This window comes from Mchenga conophoros, linkage group LG12 (assembly GCF_057382185.1).
Source record: "Mchenga conophoros isolate Kocher_MC1m ecotype Shallow Benthic linkage group LG12, M_conophoros_male_GT1.1, whole genome shotgun sequence".
Classification (NCBI taxonomy): domain Eukaryota; kingdom Metazoa; phylum Chordata; class Actinopteri; order Cichliformes; family Cichlidae; genus Mchenga; species Mchenga conophoros.
The window spans coordinates 27335455-27350674 of record NC_140537.1 but is presented as its reverse complement, the minus strand read 5'-3'; the positions used below and the strand labels follow the sequence as shown (position 1 = coordinate 27350674).

The 15220-nt window shown below is 39.3% G+C and overlaps 1 protein-coding gene across 3 annotated transcripts in view; it reads left to right on the top strand.

Annotated features, from left to right (window-relative positions):
• LOC146562775 (ras-specific guanine nucleotide-releasing factor 2) overlaps window positions 1-15220 on the top strand; it is a 45469-nt gene that overhangs the window by 24958 nt on the left and 5291 nt on the right. For 2 of the 3 annotated variants that reach the window (XM_085294913.1, XM_085294915.1), the window contains 15 exons: window positions 1575-1768; window positions 1887-1996; window positions 2079-2197; window positions 3667-3827; window positions 3955-4021; window positions 4496-4632; window positions 5121-5203; window positions 5529-5777; window positions 7341-7439; window positions 9324-9808; window positions 11404-11526; window positions 12244-12333; window positions 12758-12864; window positions 14381-14493; window positions 14671-14731. In XM_085294913.1, the coding sequence (XP_085151039.1) occupies window positions 1575-1768; window positions 1887-1996; window positions 2079-2197; window positions 3667-3827; window positions 3955-4021; window positions 4496-4632; window positions 5121-5203; window positions 5529-5777; window positions 7341-7439; window positions 9324-9808; window positions 11404-11526; window positions 12244-12333; window positions 12758-12864; window positions 14381-14493; window positions 14671-14731 (2198 nt within the window). The remainder of the gene's footprint in view (window positions 1-1574; window positions 1769-1886; window positions 1997-2078; window positions 2198-3666; window positions 3828-3954; window positions 4022-4495; window positions 4633-5120; window positions 5204-5528; window positions 5778-7340; window positions 7440-9323; window positions 9809-11403; window positions 11527-12243; window positions 12334-12757; window positions 12865-14380; window positions 14494-14670; window positions 14732-15220) is intronic. The other variant, XM_085294914.1, reaches the window with a different exon arrangement.

The following is a 15220-nucleotide window of genomic DNA, read 5'->3' as shown; positions in this document are numbered from 1 at the left end:
GTGACAAATTCAAAAAGAACAGGGTCTGCTGATTAAACATACAGGCCTTATCTCGCCCTTTCCTGCTGACTGATTCAGTGCAGTCCTTTGAGCTATAATATGTTCAAAGGATAATATCAACAAATTCTGCAGTATTTTCGATCAGTATTTATGATTCTTCAGTTTTCTATGAATACTATTCAAATGCTTACGATTCCAACTGAAAAATGTGTGTTTAACCTACATAGGTTCTGCAGAGACAGCTATAGAAATACATTTCTATCTGTTTGATTTGGCAGTTTATTTTCATCCGAAGTCAGGATTTTGCTTTTTCTTTATTCTTTCTTTTTCTTTCACTATTTGGTGGGCATTTTGAGGGCGGCCAACATCTTTGCCGTTTTGAGATTCTCCCATAAATTTCTTTGTAAAGATTCATGTCTCTATCCTCTGTACAGTCATCAACAATTAGAGCAAATTTAATTTTGAAAAACATATGCCTCAGCATGACATTGTGAAAACTGACGCCAGGAGTGTGCTGAAGCAACAGGTGGTGATATAAACATAACTCAGCAGAAATATTGGCCAATTTGAAGCTTTCAAAGGATAACTCAATACGCGGTCTGAAAAAAAAGGACCTTTCCAAGACTTTATTTTCCTCTTGTCTGCATGAAAACCCAGAAACAGTACTTCTGAAACTCTTCACTGTGGAAGTATGTTTTGAAAAGTTCAACTGTCAGTGACCTAAAATGACATTTACGTGTGGATAAAAGGCCACAACACACACACACACACACACACACACACACACACACACACACACACACACACACACACACACACACACACACACACACACAAACTATGTTTACCTGTAAACATGTGGACAGGTGCCTAATCTGTGCCTAAAAGATTTAAATTAGGAAAAATAAAATAACTTTAATTCCAGACAAAAAGAGTAACATCGGCAAGATCATTCAACCGGAGGAAAAAAAAAACTCAAGAGACTCACTGAATGTGGACTGGAAATAAATTAGGTTGGTAAATAAAAACAGAGGACAGATGAGCTGACAAAAGGCAAGACAGGACTGTATATACACATAGGGTTGATTGAACAGTGAAGCACAGATGGGAGCAGTAAATTACAAAGAGGGAAGACAAAGGCAGGAAATAAAAGAACAAGATATACACAAGGAAAAGCAAGTGTCAAAATTAAATTGTAAGGGAAAAGCAGAGAGAGAACTAATACAAAGACAAAAGAGAAGGAGACATAAACAGTGGAGAAAAATACAAGCATATGAAGTACTATCCATAAAAATCTAAGAGACCAAAACAATAATATATTAAAAACCTGTACACACAAAGTACAGATAAAGGAATAACAATCCTTAAAATCACAGTTAGGAGCAACTCTGCTAATTTTTCAAAATCACAAATAATCATGAAAAACCTCAAGCTAATACTCCAACTGCAGTGGAGATGGGAGATACTTATGAACATCAGCTACTGTTACTGTACTGCTGTTAGCACTACAAATGATAATTTAATAACTACTTTGCCTTCATGTGGCTTACGTACTGTGTGTGTTCTTGTTCTAGCTGACCTATTTGACATCCTGCTGCCGATGCTAAACATCTACCAGGAGTTTGTGCGTAACCATCAGTACAGCCTGCAGGTTTTGGCCAACTGTAAGCAGAACAGAGACTTTGACAAGCTTCTAAAGCAGTACGAGTCCAATGCTGCCTGTGAGGGGAGGATGCTCGAGACCTTTCTCACATACCCCATGTTCCAGGTAGATAACGACCATCAGCATCCTCTTGTATTCACAAACAAACCGTAACATGACTCCAACATGTGTGTTTTTCTCAATTCTTGTCTCCATGTGCTATTGTGCTCTTTCCTTCAACAAGATTCCTCGTTACATCATCACCTTGCATGAATTACTGGCTCACACCCCTCACGAGCATGTGGAGCGCAAGAGTCTTGAATTTGCCAAGTCCAAATTAGAGGAATTGTCCAGGTATGTGTCAGAGTCGTCTACTTCTATTAAAATTCTTGTTGTTGAATCCTGAACAAACTTGTGTGTTTGTGTGTGTGGCCAGAGTAATGCACGATGAGGTGAGCGACACAGAAAACATCCGTAAGAACCTGGCTATAGAACGGATGATAGTGGAAGGTTGTGACATCCTGCTGGACACCAGCCAGACGTTCGTCAGACAGGGTGAGTCTTCATCAGTGCAGAGCAAACCTCAACGACAGCAAATCTTTGAAGGTTTCCTGGATAGTAAGAAATTCCTTTTCTGTCAACTTGTTATCAGTAACTCGGTGAAGTTGGAAATCTTTCATTGTCTCATGGCCTTGGCTATGTGGCAAGGTTTGTCTCTCTGTCAGCTTTTCCAGTTAAAATGTAGATGTGGTACTGAATGGTACATATTTTTCTGAGCATTAGAAAGTAACGAGACTGTCTGGACCAAGGGTGGGAAATTAATTTTCCCAAGGGGCTAAGCAAGAACAGACTGTGACTGGTTGGACGGCTGCGCCAAGAAGGCTCCTTGGGATAATAATTGGCCACCCCTGGTCTAGACTGTTTGACTGCTAAAGAAGCCTTAATGGATTATTAACTAAGTATTATACTGTGTATGATTCCTTTAAGTCACATCTCACCTACATGATGCACTTAGACCATGACCACGGTTTTCCCCACTGCGCAGACAAATAGATTGGTCAATATCACCAGTGTAGGCTACAGTCATGAGAAAAAGAAAGGTTTCACAGGACTCTATGTACAGTCCTGTGAAAAATGTAGTACACCTTTTCTTCTTCAGTGGGAATTAAGAGGGTAAATAACAGCCAAACTTGCAAATTTGCTGGTCTGGAGCATTCAGGTTTATATTTCCACAGTCTTCCCAGGAGTGGACATCCCTGCAAATTCGTCCCAAGGTCAGACTGTGCAATTCTCAGAGTAGTTGCAGAAAACCAAACACAGCATATCAGCACCAAGACCTCATACCAACCATCACCATTGTGGTGAGGGGGTGATGATTTGGGTTTGTTTTGCAGCCACGGGACCTGGGTATTTTACAGTCATTAAGGGGTCCATTAACTCTTCTGTATACCAAAGTATTCTAAAGCAAGAAATAAGAGTTTAATAGAAACCTTAATACTGTTGAAGTGACATATCTGCATTCATCTATGGATATAAGAACTATTACTGTGACTTAATATGTAATCTTGCTTCTGTTACAGTTAAATCCTTTTAATCAAAATTATGCAGTTTTGTGCGGATGCAATTTTCCACTTAAAGTGTGCATTTTTGGGTCATAATACCTGCTAGTACAGGAGGTGGAAGACAAATGTCAAGTTTCCTTACAAATGCGCTGTAGAGAAGACAGAGATTTTTCTCCTGCAGCTGAATCACACATCACAAAACGAAGTCCTGATGCCAGTTTTGACAGTGCACTTTACTGATCCATGGTTCCTGTCTGCTTTTAATCCACAGGGACTAACTTTTGCCTCTAAACCTGCCTGTTTCAAAGATCAACTCCTTTTTTTAATCTCATTCACTGTCATGTTGAGACACTTAACATCACTTTTTCATGTCTGTGTTTGTGGCATTGTAAATGCTACACATCCCTCAGCTTACTGCCGGTTTCATCAAATGTAACATCCTGCGTGTCTCCCGCTCCACAGGGTCTCTGATCCAGCTGCCATCGGTAGAGCGAGGGAAACTAAGCAAAGTCCGCCTGGGGTCCCTCTCTCTGAAGAAGGAAGGGGAAAGGCAGTGTTTTCTCTTTACCAAACACTTCCTTGTTTGCACACGCAGCTCTGGGGGAAAACTTCACCTTCTCAAGGTGAGAACAGGGTTAACCTTACAGTGTATCTATACCTCAGCAAAGACATTTCTTTTGTAAATCAACATTCATTTTCATCCAAATTACCAATAAATAGTTGTGCATATTTTCTCTTAAACTATTGCAGCAAGGTGGAGTTTTGTCCCTTATTGACTGCACACTTATTGAGGAACCAGACGCTAATGATGAAGAGTGTAAGTATATCGCATCAATCAAGTACTATGTCCATCCTATCAATACATGCACAGCTCATGGCTCATTTAGTTCCCTTACCACTCACTGAGGTTAATTAGGTGTCAGGTGATAAGTGCCTGTGACTTCCCTTTAATTATCAAACGCTCACCCCTTTAAATGTCAGGTTTAGCTCTTTTAACATTACAGATCCATTAGTTTTTTTGTTTTGCTTTTTCCATTTTGCAATTAGGGAGTCTGATGAAACATCTACACACAAAAAGTGTTGAGACAAACACATACATGTGTACACTTCATTTTTACACCTAAGCCTCAGAGGGGTGTAGAGGGAATATAGCAGGTTAACCCTAATTAACCCGCTGTGTGTATGTGTGTGTAAAATATGACTGTGCATGTGCAAGCATTTTATTTTTACAGTAATTATGAATTATTGATCGTTGTAGTTTAAAAAGCTCATTGTTTTTCATCTATCACAGCAAAAGCTGGTGGTCAGGTGTTTGGTCAGCTGGACTTTAAGCTTGTCGTAGAGCCGTCAGACTCGTCTTCTTTTACTGTGGTGTTGCTGGCGCCGTCACGACAGGAGAAAGCTGCCTGGACTAGTGATATTAGCCAGGTACTACATAAATCATGCAAATATACACCCAGACAAAGACAAAAAACAAGGACCTTCAAATAACGAGGGCATGTCTCCGTTGGGCATTGAGATGGCTTAGTAAACACAGACTGTGGTGCAGTTCCCCAGGGCCGAGTTCAGCTCAGTGCCTCAGTACTTCATAAACAGGGTAACACCAAACAAGCATGTCACTCTGCATTAATTCTAGTCAGGCACAAAAAAAAAAATACACTTACAGTTTTAAATAACTTTCTTTTTTTAGTGCCTTCAACGAGACTTGTGAAACAGTGTCAAAGAGTGTGCTGTATTTACTGTTTATAAAAAGGAAGAAAACAGATGTTCAGTACGAGATTATTTTAGAATAGATCTGGAACACTTATCTGCTTTAAATGCTGTAGCTTAAAAAATACATGATAATAATTATATATGTAATTCTCTTTCTTTTTTCATTTGCTCATCTCGCTACTCTCGTCTCTCCGTCTCTGCAGTGCATAGATAATATTCGCTGTAATGGCTTGATGACCAGTGTGTTTGAGGAAAACTCAAAAGTCACAGTGCCTTATATGATCAAGTAAGTATTTTTGTGTGTGTGAAGAGAAAGCTATCTCTTCATGCCACGCACGTGTCGCAGAACATAAGCTGTGATGGCACATCTGGTTAAAAATATGTTTTTTTTATGCTTGTTTCCTTTTAATTTATGCTGTTGCTGAAATCTGCTTGACGGTATTCCCTTATTTGCGTCCTTTCTTTGAAATATGTGGGTTTTATATTAATTTTTTATCTTCCTTGGCTGTTTTTGCTCAGTTACTTTCACAACCTTTGCCTAGCTTAGCAACCCAGCAGCCACCCATGCTTGGTTATGAGTTTGTGTGTGTGTGTACGTGTGTATCCATCAGATCCGATGTGCGTCTCCATAAAGATGATGTTGACATTTGCTTCAGCAAGACGCTCAACTCCTGCAAGGTCCCCCAGATCCGTTATGCCAGCGTGGAGCGGCTGCTGGAGAGGCTGACCGACCTTCGCTTCCTCTCCATAGACTTCCTCAACACCTTCCTGCACACATACAGGATCTTCACCACAGCAACCGTGGTCATGGACAAGCTGGCTGACATCTACAAGAAGCCCTTCTCCTCCATACCTATCAGGTCTTACCATTCACACATGCAAATATCCATTCACAAACACAGATTGAAAGCAGATTCTGTACATGCTCATTGCTACCGTGCAGATTGAAGCGCCTCATAAATCCTCAGGGAAATACTGTTTACTGGTTTGAGCTCCATCAAATTTTTATGAACATGGGCACATTTATTCCGGCCAGTATTTGTGCCCTTTGCAAACACAAACACACACAATCTTGTATATTGCCATTACCTGGGTGTTCTGAGAGGGTTTTATGAGCGTCCTTTTACTTGTTTTTTTGTAAATATGTGAATGATGTAGTCAGATGTGGGTCAGTGTTTTGGAAGAAGCAAGCAGCTTTCACCTCTGTCCACAAGGTTAAACACATACTAACTGAACTATAAACTGGCCTGTTTTTGGAGACCAACTGAACAGATGCTTCAAACTGTTTTTGGCAAAGTCGTAGGAATAATCAGTGTGTCAGATGAGACGTTTCTCTGTCTCTCTACTTTTCTGAAGCTCTCTGTCTTTCTCTCTCACTCGTGGCTACATCAAAATTGTCTGTTTATATTCCTTTCACAGCTTTACTTAACTTAGCTTTTCAACTGGAAAAGCTTTGCCTTTTCCTCCACCCGAGGGTTGGTTTTAAAATGTCTTACCTCACTCACTGTGGCCTGTGGCCTTCCTTCCTGGGAAGAGAAAAGGAGAGGGGCATCCAGGCACCAGAGCGGTGCGGGAAGATGAACCACCCTGTGTGAAGCGATGCCACTTCTTTACTAAAGCTTTTTTTCCCCTCTCCTTTGTTCTCCAGAAAAAAAACTTTACAATAGGAGGTTTATAAGGGGATTTTTTTTATTATACTGGTGCTTTTTAGCCATGCTAGTAAAAGGGTCTACCTCTATGTTCTAGACAGAAATATCACGTTAATGAGTGGATGGATTTACTCTGAAACTGTGAAATTCTGCAGTGATTCGTGGGCAGAGAATCTATTGCAATACAACTTTTCCTTTAACTTCTTGTCTGATTCTATCATTGGGTCAAATTCTAAACATTGTTTTAATTTAAGTCCAGCCCACCATGAAAACATCCAATTGTTTGTTGACCTGTATTTAAGCCTCAGTTTTAGCTTTGCATATTTTGATGAGTGTGGAGTGCTAAGTCATCAGCTAACTCTATTAATGATGGTAACGGTGAATTTACACTCTGTGCTGGTTTAGTGTTGGAACAAGACTCAAATGGCTGACAGATGAAGTGCTGACCTCTTTTTTATTAGTTTTTCTAGATTAAAGAAGATGATGCCAACTCTCTGAGCAAATGCACTGCATAAAACCTACATACATGTACAAAAACCCAGCTCTGTGTTTTTGTGCTGGAGTTTTCTCCCATGTGGTCATGTGCTGACATCTCGGACACTGAACATGTGCTGCTGTTGTCTGACTCACACACTTTCTGTCCCCTTTCTCAAACACACCTTTACTCTTCTGAGACATTTGTTTATCATCACTCCATATTCTTATCTTAAACCATCCTCTATCTCGTTACATTTTGTGTCATCCATGTCCCTTGTCTCTCCATATCCCCTCCAGCTACAGGATGCAGTACCACTCATTTGACCGTCTGTCCATCTCACCCATTTGTTCTGACTACAGTCTGAAGATCAAGAAGATTGCCATGGATCAGTCCAAGTAACCAACGCTCTTCTTTCTGCCTCCCTTCTTGCTATCTCTGTCCTACTTTCCTGCTTGTTCTTCTTTTCTTCTGCTATGATACTTAACTGATGCATGACTTTCCTCTCTACTTTGCCAGAACAGCTCTTTATATGAAAACTCACAGGTATTGTGATTCCACCAGTTTTAAATCAACAATATAAAGATGGGAATGGGAGAAATTATGAAATAATTTTCTTAAATCTTTAGCTGATCTGTGGCATGTTTTATCACAGAAGTATCGCGTCCTTCAGGCTTTTCTATCTATCTTAACCACATTTATCCCTTTTACTATTCTCCTCCAGTCCCTCATCTTCTGCCGCTTGCGTCCTCTTTTTCTATTCCCTGCTTCAAAGTACTTTGGTATTGGTCGTCTCTGCGTTTCCTGTATCTTTTCTTCCCTTATGCTGCTATCATTTCTCTCCCTCCTCTTTCTATCTGGATTGCAATTTCTTCCCTTGTTTCCTGCTGAATAACAGATTTGTGTGAATAAATGATGACTGTGAGCGTGTTTATCTACGCATGATTACTTCTTTCTCGATGTAGCTCTGTACACACAAGTCTGTTTGAAGGGTAAATGTCATCATAAGATTGATAATCCAAATGCTTGTTGATTAAAGCTTTTACACGCTTTCATTGCCTGCTAAACAAAGCATTTCAAATGTTGCAAATCTGCAATAAAAGATGATTTTTGGTTTTTTTTCTGCTGAACACATTTTTGTTGATTGTGATTTTGCCATGTAAAGCACACAAGTACTAAAATCCTAGTCTTTCCAGTTTGTTGACATGTTATATATTCACATTATAGTTGTAGCCCAGTATGATCTAGCAGTTTTAGGACAGGGGACATGAACAATCATCACAACAACTATAGATAATGCAGATACTAAATGTTTCAAATGCACAAGTCAGTCACCTTACCTTTGGTGTACTAATCAAGTACGGCAAGTAGTTCCCTAAACCACTGCCACGACACTTTAAGCTGGCTCTATAAATGAAAGCTTTTAAATTTTGTTCAACAGCTAATCTCCAACTGTGGTCACTGATTTTAATATACCTTCTTCATTTAAACCATCAATGATGGCACAAATGAGACTAAACCCAAGCAGTTCCAGCTCATAAAAAGAAAGCAGCTACTAGATAAATACCATAAAGTTTCATAGTGCTAAGGAGGACTCCACAGTTTGATGACGAGTCTCTCTGGGTTCAGCTTAATTAGAGCAGCACTGAGTTAGCTTAACTCGTCTAGCCTCCGCCGTTATTTGAAAGTAGGAAGTCATGCATGCAAAGGTATGCGATTCCCACACTGTTAATTTAATATGTGTATAAATATCTGACTATTAAAGCTGACGGTCACCAGGGTAACCTCAAAGATGTTGTTTTATTTCTAGTTATTTCTCAGCGTAGAAGAGATGACTGTATCACAGTGAAAATTGTGTCACTGTTTTAATAATTTCTTACTGTACTGTATGTGCCCACTCGTTCTAATTCACTCTGGATAACCGCAGTAGCTGAATGTCCTACATTTAGTACTCTGTACCTCAGGCTTACCCAGTGCACTGTAAAATTTCAGATTCTTTCCCGAGCCACACTTTTCTCCTTTTTGACTTATGAAAACACACAGGGATATTGGATTCTGCCTCTAAATCAACACTTATCTCCAATACAGGAAAACAAAACAACAAAACTAACAAAACCCTTTGGTAATGAAAGTTTTACAAAGACCAGCAATTTTGTTTTGAGCTGATGCATCTCCAGATTCCTTTTTCTTTTGTCTTTTTTTTTAATTACTTCTTCATTGATTTTCTTTTTGTTTGTTTTTAACAATTCCATTATTTTGCTAATACCTATGTTCCTTTTTAGGTCTTTGGAGCTGTTTTTTGCCACCAATCAAAATAACAGAGGCGTGGACCACATGAATGACAAATCTCCTCGTCTCTGCCGCAAGTTCTCCTCTCCACCTCCTCTGTCCATCCCATCCCGGACCACCTCCCCCGTCCGAACTCGAAAGCTGTCCCTCCACTCCCCTATCACGGCCAGAGTCGGGGGCCTTGATCTGACCAGTCCTCTGTCCAATTACAGTGTCAACAACAACACTTCCCAGTCTGCTGGCAGTAGCCCCACATCTGCCCAGACACCAACACCTCAGACCCCAACCCCAACTACTTCCTCTCCTCCCCCCCCTCCCTCTTCCACCTCTCCTCCACCGAACAATTCTAAGCCAACACAAGACCAAGTTCCTCCTATTCCCTCCTCGCTTGACCAGAGTCCCTGCTCAACTGCAGAGGGAGAGGATGTCCCCAGAATTGACCCCTTCTGTGGAAAACTGCGACGGAGTATACGCAGAGGTATTTCATAGTTTCCCCTATTACACTTTTCAGAACATTAGGACTGAATATTGTTGAAATGTATCTGTTATTCTATGGTTTTCATTACTGTATTATAAGAAAAACAGGGAAATAATCATTGTCAACTTTTAGTACTTGAAAAATAATACAGATTATGTAAATAATCAAATAGGCACATAAATATATGAATGTTTCTCCTGTTTGTTAGCTTTAGGTTATTAGGTCAGACCGCAAAAATACTTAAATTAGGCTGAAAGCTTTCTGCTGCTACTAATATTGACATGAGGTTAAGCATATGGGGTCTGAAGTGTGCTTTGCTGCATTTGTAACAGTAGTAATGAGTGATAAGTGATGTTGCAGTGCACTCGCATTACCTGAAGTTCAGCAAGGAAAGATATTAAACCACCGGGGGTCAGAAAAACCTTTCACAGGTTAAAATTAACAGTAGATTTTTTAAATTTTGCCTGCAGGTCAAAAAGCATGTCCGGTAACCTTTTCTGCTTCTTTATATCAAATAGCATCAGGCCACATGCTGTTAGAGACTATGTGCTGGACTATGTTTGTTGTTTAGGTATATTATCGGTGTATGTATTGCCACTAAACTTATACATTTAAAGAGTTGTTGGTGTACTAAAGGGTTTATGAAGCACTGAAGGTTACTAATCAAATGACAGAGTGAAGTGTTTCCCTGTAAGAGCAGAACAAGTGCCTGGTGGGACATCATTATCTCCTGGCATTTGTGTGCCAAAGTCAGCTAAGCCGCCTTCCCACCACACACGGTCAGATCTTCTAATGGTAGTGTTAAACAGCTCTCTCAGGCTGGAGAGGTATAGCGTCAGGGCATCTCAGGCAACACGGTTTCAATTTGACACTCATCAATATTTGCACATGTGTATGGAGTGTGTGTGTGTGTGTGTGTGTGTGTGTGTGTGTGTGTGTGTGTGTGTGTGTATGTGCATGAGAGGTTCATGTGCTTCTAACCGCTTACAAGGAGACAAAGACCCATTAGCATTGGTACCACAGAGCCACTTCACCTCTTCTCTATACTGTCTCAGCTTCTTGGGCTCTTAATCAGTCAGTACATTCTGTGCTTATGTGTACCTGCAGCTAATGTGCATCCACGTATATGTCTGTTGATCTTTCTCTTGGCTTGTCTCCTTAATGTGTGTGCATATGCATGCTGGTAAATTACCAGTGTGACATTCTGAGCACAAGTTAAAAGTGATTATGTGAAAAATCTTACTGTTTTAAATCTATCTATCTATCTATCTATCTATCTATCTATCTATCTATCTATCTATCTATCTATCTATCTATCTATCTATCTATCTATCTATCTATCTATCTATCTATCTATCTATCTATCTATCTATCTATCTATATATATATATATATATATATATATATATATATATGCACACACATAACACATAGTACTATAACAGTTTCACCAAACTAACAGTAATGCCAGGCATGACCTCTATACTGAGTAATTTCTGTTAATTTAGTTATAATGGGCCTCTTGTCCAGTAAAAAAACCATTAGCATCATGGTCACCACCAGCAATCTTCAACTTTGCTTTTCCTTCTTTCTAGCTGTACTGGAGTCAGCGTCACTAGAGAAAATCATCCCAGAGTCTCCACAGACCAGTGAAGCAGGAGATATGTCGCCGTGCCGCTCTCCTTCCACACCTCGACACCTTCGCTACAGACAGCCTGGTAAGAGGCCGCCTATGTGTGCAGGCTACTTTACAGAGCCACAGAGTTAGGCAGATATCCTTGACCCTATAGACTAACATCATACTAAAATACAAAACCCATACATCACACAGCAATATACATGTGTTTGTTAAAGTATTTGTGTTTAGCTTTGTCAGCATGGTTTTTCTTGCAGTGGATCAAGTTCATTGACAGGCAGAATAACACTGAAGAAAGTCTATGCTGCAAGCAGAACATTTGATATTTTTATTGCATCTTTATTTCGTCTTTATTTTTGTTTATTTTATCCATTCAAAAGTCACAAACCATATAATAAATTCAAGTGTTGATAGCTGATGTTAAGAACATGTGACAGTATGTAGGCCTCACAAATGTCCATGGCCATTTCAGAGCCATCAAATTTGGTATACTCCCTAATAACAAATAATCTTCTATTTACAGAGTATTTTTTGAATGTTTTACATGAATACTTTTTTTGCCCTATACAAACAAGGTTTTTCCAGGAAAATTTAAAAAAAAAATTATGAAAAGAATAATTTTACTTTATAAAGGAAACAGTGATTATATTCAGGTAAAGCAATAAGACATAAAAGAAAAATCATTTCAGTCAATAGACATTGGAATCATATTTCATTATGTTAGATTGAAAGGAAAGTTAGCGTTTATGTTCACGCTGTTGTTGCCTTTGATGATAATTATGTGCTTGTGCACCTGCAGTCCAGCCAGGGGAGAACTCACGCTGCTCAGTCTCTCCAGCTTCAGCCTTCGCTATTGCCACAGCAGCAGCAGGACACGGTGCACCGCCAGGTACACACACACACACACACACACACACACACACACACACACACACACACACACACACAGAGTAAAAATGATTAAACAATTCATCCAGATCATAATTGCAAAAGCTACCAGAAAAATCAAAAAGGAAATATAAAGAAAAAACAATGTAAAAGTGAATAATAACTCAAAAATAAAAACCAGAAGTATAATAACCCCGTGGTGGGCATAAAATAAAAACGTTATACGGTTAATTTTGTTTCTTTTTTTTAGTTATATATAGGTTTAATATTGTTAAAGCAGTAACATCTCTTGGGGGACAGGGTCAGTGGATAATCCATAACTCAGTTTCCATAATCATGAACCTTTAAAAAATAGCTCATGTGATGCTTTAATATTCAAAACTTTGAAATGCCTGCTTTTTGTTTGTTTTTGATTTTCCATCCAGTGTTTACTAACTCTGAAAGAACCTGTGATAAAGAGTTCATCATTCGCCGAGCTGCAACTAATAGAGTTCTCAATGTTCTGCGCCACTGGGTCTCCAAACATTCACAGGTCTGTCTGTACCCACCACTCTCTGTGCATGTTGTGTGTGTGGGTGGGTGTGTGTGTGTGTGGGTCCAGTGTTTTGCTGGGGTGATCAAGTCTGCGGTCTCATTAAAACAGGTGATTGATGCGTTCTCGCTCTGCTCCACTGCTCCCAGTTGATCGCGTAAACAGCAAACTGTGCACAAACACACACCAAATATTGTTTTAACTGGTCAGCTGGCTCAGCCTGCCTACTCTTGTGCTAAACAGCCAGCCTCTAATGAATTGAACATCAAGGTAATTGCCTGCCTCCCTGCAGAGATCTTTACACTCTAACTGCATCAATATGTTTTATGTATTTTTCTTCGATAAAACAAAATGCTGTGATGACAGTCCAGCTTTAGTCAACTTATTAACACACAGGCCCGCACAATGACATACACACATACAGACACCCACTTATTTTTTAGAGGCCAGAGAACAGAAAGAGCTTGTTAAAACTGACCTTTAAACAGGAGTTAAATTGAGGTAGGAGTAAAGCAGAAAATTGGAGGAGAGGAAAGTGAAAAGACTGTAAGAAATGAAAGAGGAACGGGGATTTGGAAGAAGTATCATGCCGCCGTGACTGATGATTGATCAGGTGATGCTTTTATTGTGTGGAGACTTGAGGCAATATTAATTACAAGAGTAGAATCACCTGTAGTTCAGGTAGTATGTGAAATTATAATATGTGAATAATATTCCTCAGTTTGTTAACAATATATCTACTGAGATTAATAATCATCTATTTAATCAGCTGTGCAGTGGTAGCTGTTTCTTTGGTATTTTAAAGTACCTTACACATCAGCTGAACAACAGACTTCATGAAATGTAATTGTCTTATTATGCAAGTTCTTAACTATGGGTACTTGTGCCTCTGGGAATACTTCTGCAAAATAGGTTGGTTAAAAAAATCTAAATTAAAAATCTGAGTAAAAAAGCAAATGTATCTAGTGCTAAAAACCAGGTATCAAAAAAGCAGCAGTATTTAGAAGAATGAAATATAATTGGCTATAAATGGTTAACTGGCAAACTGACCTAAATCCTCCACAAGAAACACAGTAAAGAGCCTAAAGACCCAGCCTATAAATTCTTCTCATCCCAGTCTGGTCAAGCATCTGAAGGATTCACTGAAACGAGACCAATACAAAGAGCCTAAAACCACAAGAACGAGAACAAAAGCATCTTGGTGCCACAGGACAGAGGTCCCAATGATCAGAGCTATTCTGACGGAGGATGTGACAAACTGCTTTGTATATTACTAATAACAGAAAAGTACTCTGTATTATATCACCAACTAAAATGAAATATACCATGATAGAGGACATTTTTCCCACTTAGACTTTCCATTTAATCCAGTTGTGTTGTTTGTTTGTTTACTTCACTTCACTTTATCTTCACTTCTCTGGTTAAGATTTTAGTTTGAATCAAAATCAGGCTTGTGTTACTGTTACCATTACTACCAAAGTCTGTATAATGTAAACATGTATTTGTTTGTGCTTAGGACTTTGAGATGAATGGGGACCTTAAGATGTCAGTGATCTGTCTCCTGGAGGAGGTGCTTAGAGATCCAGACCTTCTGCCTCAGGAGAGGAAAGCTACTGCGAACATACTAAAGTACAGCTGAAACTCAAATACATACAAAAACATGCTCTCGTACAAACAAGCAGCATGTACACGAAGCACTTTGGCACCTTTGAATGACAAAAATATGTCATCAAATAGTGTTGTTTTTAATTTTTAATACTCTCTTGTTCTAATACTTTTACTGTTCTCCTCTATTCTGGCTGATAGTGCGCTTTCTCAAGATGATCAGGAAGATGCCCAACTGAGAATAGAAGACATCTTACAGATGGTGAGAAAATGAAGCTTTTCCCTATTTTCTGTCATATATACAAACTTTTTCATCCTGGGTACTGATATTAACAATTCCTTTGAGCCAAAGTTCAAAATTCAGCTGCCCTAAACCCTCAGTATCTGTTCTTGGATCTATATCAAAGTGAGGAGCGGAGATCTCATCGATATGTTTATCCCAGGCAAACAGCTCTGGCTGTAGGCACAGCACTACCCACATGCTGTTCAAACTTTCTCATTGCATTCAGAAGAAAGGTGATTTAAGGGGAGGGTGAAGAAAGCTAAATCAGATTGTTTTAGGCAGTGGATCTACAGTGGGCATCTTGACGAATGCCCACTATAAGATAAAAAAAAGATTTATTTTGAAATCTCAAGGTATTTTATTCAGTTAGCTTTAGTAGTGACTCTATAATATAGCGAGTTATAAATTTGCCTAAGATGCAAAAGGTCCTTATTCAAGACCAGGAGGAGACACCAGTCATTTTGGGGT